General features: G+C 29.2%; 1 protein-coding gene across 1 annotated transcript; it reads right to left on the bottom strand.

Annotated features, from left to right (window-relative positions):
- Window positions 1-2,009: 2,009 nt before the first annotated feature.
- LOC117174956 lies at window positions 2,010-3,679 on the bottom strand. Its single transcript, XM_033364424.1, has 3 exons — window positions 3,384-3,679; window positions 2,972-3,161; window positions 2,010-2,398 (listed from the first exon to the last, which is right to left on the bottom strand). Exons 2-3 carry the CDS (start codon window positions 3,148-3,150, stop codon window positions 2,185-2,187), a joined length of 393 nt encoding a protein of 130 aa, XP_033220315.1. The 5' UTR covers window positions 3,151-3,161; window positions 3,384-3,679; the 3' UTR covers window positions 2,010-2,184.
- Window positions 3,680-4,426: the final 747 nt, after the last annotated feature.

Genomic DNA, 4,426 nt, shown 5'->3' on the forward strand with positions numbered 1-4,426 from the left:
GTCTTCATGGAAAATACTAATTGTTTTAGTTGAAAGTTTAACTATTTCTATTAAAAGTTAGTCAACTATTCATTAATATTAATATAATATTTTATAATTACAATATTAACATTAATTATATATATATATATATATATTTATTTATATTTATACATTATGCACACCTGGAAAACATAACCTGAAAATTGACGCATGCATGAAATTAAGAATCACGCAAAACATCCAAATCGCCAATTTCTTCAATTTCTTTCAAATGGGGTGCGAGATATAAATAGAAGACCAAACGGTAGGTATGGTGAGGGTAAATTTCATCCACGATCTGGCAGCTCTGCTTACAGTAGCCAATTTTTCGTCTGGTAACGCGAAAATGAATTTCCCTGAAATCCGTGTAATGCATTTGGAGGTCATGTTTGTTGTTTTTATCGCGTTTCTTGATATTTCAATATAGTTATCGCCTACAATGGAAACACATGTAAATTATTATTACTGCATCATAAACTTCATTTAATATTAACATTCGCGCACATTTTCAGTGGTAAAAAGCGTTTAATTGTCCAAATTAAATCTCAACTGTCACTGCTCCCGATTAGAGCGTCGCCATTTTATTTCGCTGCTCCCATAATGCACCGGTGCTCTTCCGATATTGCTTCAGACATCTATTCTTAATATCCCTATTATAGCTATACTTATTAGGGGTTTGACTATACGATATCCCTGGTATATGGAATATGGTCAAGGATATTCATTTTCGCTGATCCAGGGATCTTTCTAAATTCCTTCGTTCGTTTTCAGCTAAATGTTTGGCTATAATAAGGAATAATATCCCTGTCACAGCTCAATTTTTTTTACCGTGTGCGCGTTTAAGAACTGGACTATAAATTGCAAATATTTAATGAATTACCATACAATTTCGAACTGCAGACTCAAATAATTGCCTAGAAAAATTGTATGCATCAAAATATCTCCCACAAAAATAAAACGTCACACCGCATTTTATAGTTTTTCAACAAATATATTCAACTAAACCAGCTTGTTATTAATTTGAAGCTACAGTTCAAGATTAGTTTCATCTTTGACCTGCTAACATTTCATAATTCTTTTGCATCACAACGGTTTGCAAGACACTTTTAATCCGCAAACTTCTGTAATTCCACACATTATTTTTTTTTTACCAATTGCACAATAAAGGGGTACGGACATGACCTTTATATTTACCGGATAAGACAGGTAGCGCCCGCGGCGGCCAAAGCTTACAATCTCTGACGGATAGAAATTTACATAAGTTAGCACGTGTGTATTGTTTTCAAATATGATAAATAAATAAAGGATTGCTTTGGAAATGTATATAGAATTTTTCAAAACGAAGCAAAATAATATAGGAAATTTTCTTTCAAAAATATTTCGTGAAAAATATGTCTTTTCATTCCAGCTAAACCCGTTATAGTTTCGTTGTTGGTCGGTCATTAGCGTTGATCACAAAAAATGTGTAATAAATTGTTTTGATTCCTTCATGTGGAATATAAGTTTTTAAATTTTAATTGTAATAAATTCAAATCTGCATCTTTAGTGTTAAAATTATTTTAAATCACACATTTGGACACATTTCACCTGTAATGCATTTTCCTCTGTCAGCAGGGATTGATGAATTTGTAAACGCCTTTAAATAATCATTAAAATATAAATAAATTTAAATTTGAATATTTTCTGAATGTACAAGCTATAATAGATTAACTAATGAAACAATAAGTTAAATAAGGGTTTCCATTAAATTTTAATAAGTCGATTGAGAGGAATAAGATTGGTACTTTTTATTTTCCCGTTGAGAGATTTTCAGGCGGAGGAAAAATCGCGTATTCGCAGATACAAATTCTTCTGAATTTAACGCTTATTACCGGGTACTAAATAAAAAATATATTTTAACATAAAGAGAAGTATTAGAGAAATCTATAATTATAAATTTCCTAATACTTTTAATAAATATTAAAGATATTGATAAATTAGAAATGAGATACACTTAGTGTAGAAAATTAAAGTAAATAATTATATGTCGGATTGCTTTAAATGTTCCTTTAGATAAATATTGCTATTTTGTAATTTTACTATACTGCAGATACTATATACTTTTAAGGTTTACGTAAACATTTGCCCTAATTTTATGATGTTTCACAGGATACTAATAGAACATTAAAAATTTAAAATGTAATAAAAAAAACATAAAATGAGTATTGCTAACCGATCTAAAGCAGCTTTAGTGTTGACCATAGGTTTCTTGCAAACATCTGGAAAAATAGTTGGATAGTAATTTGGACCAAACGGATTTTCAGATCTTATATTCCCTACGAAGTGATCACTACAAAGTCGGGAATGCGATTTCGGTTGCCAAAGGGAACCATCTGGGCTAAAATACAAAACATTTTATTTTAAAAAATCACAAATTTTTTTCTACAGTATATTCTAAGTTTCCAAATTGAGTAGTCACTTCTTTTTTGTAAAGTTTATAATTTTTTTTTTGAGAAGACATCCCCTACAACTCTATTTTGAATTTTTTAAATATGTAAATAATATTCAAATAGAGTTATTTAAAAAAAAATGTTTTCCTTTTGGAAAAGTCGTAACGATTTCAACCACAAAACAAATTTACTTTAAAAATTTGAAACAAAAAAGTTTTAGTACATCCCCCCTCCCCCCGAAAAAATAAGGCATCATATAATGAAATTCAATTGCTTTTTACAAATTGGTAAGAACCGATAGTAAAAAAATGTTAAATTGCAAAAATCAGTGTCAAAATGTTTTTTATAAGGTTCAAAAGTTCTTGATTACAAACAATATTTTTTATTTGAATTTGAATTTAAAGAATTATACCATTTTGAAACATGTGAAACAAATAGAAGTATTATAAAATGCGATTAGCAGTTTCTAGTTTAAATGAATAACTAACGGTAACTGTTTCATTTTAAAAAACAGTACTTACTTCTTTCTGTTAATAAGACTAATCCATCTGTCTCGCTTTTCTAGCATGTGCTTTGCCGTTGGAAATGAATAAAAATGCACACCAGGACCAGTATTTTTAAAAGTGTTAAAGCAATTCACCACACAACAATTTGCATTGCCTTTTCTAGTTTTTTGACTGCGTTCTGTCGCTTCTGTCATAATTAACAAACCTAAGGAAAAAGTTTTTGCACGTAACATGAAGACTTGTTAAAAAAACGTTACTTGAAACTCAAGACAACGAATAAAATATTCAATGTAATTTAAATTAAAATAAATGTACTCTAAGCATTCTGGGATAATAAAACATTCTAACCTCAAAATCTGACAAATAGCACTACTTTCACCAAAATAATAGATCGTATAAATATGCGAATGTTTATAATATTACTTACCCAAATAACGAAATAGTTTTTCCAGATACCTTATTTCTTGTTTTTTCGAAAAACAAGTGTATTGAAATATTTTATGGGAGATTTGTAATCAGATAGATCTGTCATAGACAGGAAAATTCAAAACTCAACACCTATCAAAGTGTTTAATAAATTCTATCAAAAGATTTTTTCCCTAAATCGAGATTTTATCAGTTTCTCTACAGAGGGTTTTGTTTTCTGATAGTTATAATACCTTTGGTTAAACTCTTATTTTCAGCATAAATTTGTTTTCAATCGCATGTAAACGAGCCAAATTCATCCATCAGGAATTGCCAGTTTCAGGCAATAGATGGCGCCAGGCTGCTTCCAGGGCCGCTCCTCTTAAGGTAATTGTCGTGCCAACAATCAGGTCTCTGGCAAAAATAGTTTTTCTGCGATTTTAAGAATGAAAATCATATTATTGATGATCTAGTTTCATATAAAGAATATTGCTCATAGTGCAATTTTTTTATTTTACATGAGAAACATTTATTTTAACAATGATTTTTGCAAATTAAAATTTTTCTTACTATCGCTTCTTAAGAATTTTACAAAAAATGATTTAATTTTAATATATGATGGCTTTTTTTTCAGCGGCCAAAAATTTACTAAAACTTTGCTTTTTTAAATTTCGAACGTTAACTTTTCTGTTAATTTTTAAGTAAAATGACCATACTCGTTTACAACTGTTGAATTCATACAAAAAATATCTTTTCGAAAAATTAACGTTAATTGTTTTAGAATAAATTTATCTAATTTTTTTAATTCTAAAATACTTATGCCTTATCAAAGATCAGTAAGTACATTCAAAAAAACTTTAAGTGGGTGTTAAAAGGACAAGTCCACACATTTTTTTTATTCAGGCGTTTTGGATTAACAAAAACAAAAAAATTTTCTGTATTTAACATTAATCAAGAAAATATTTAAAAATAAAATATTAAGAGGTCCCTGGCGGAACCGAATGGGGACCCAATGGGGTATTTACGGGTACTTTGTAGAGGCTCCATTCGGTTCCTTCACACACA

This window comes from Belonocnema kinseyi, chromosome 6 (assembly GCF_010883055.1).
Source record: "Belonocnema kinseyi isolate 2016_QV_RU_SX_M_011 chromosome 6, B_treatae_v1, whole genome shotgun sequence".
NCBI lineage: Eukaryota > Metazoa > Arthropoda > Insecta > Hymenoptera > Cynipidae > Belonocnema > Belonocnema kinseyi.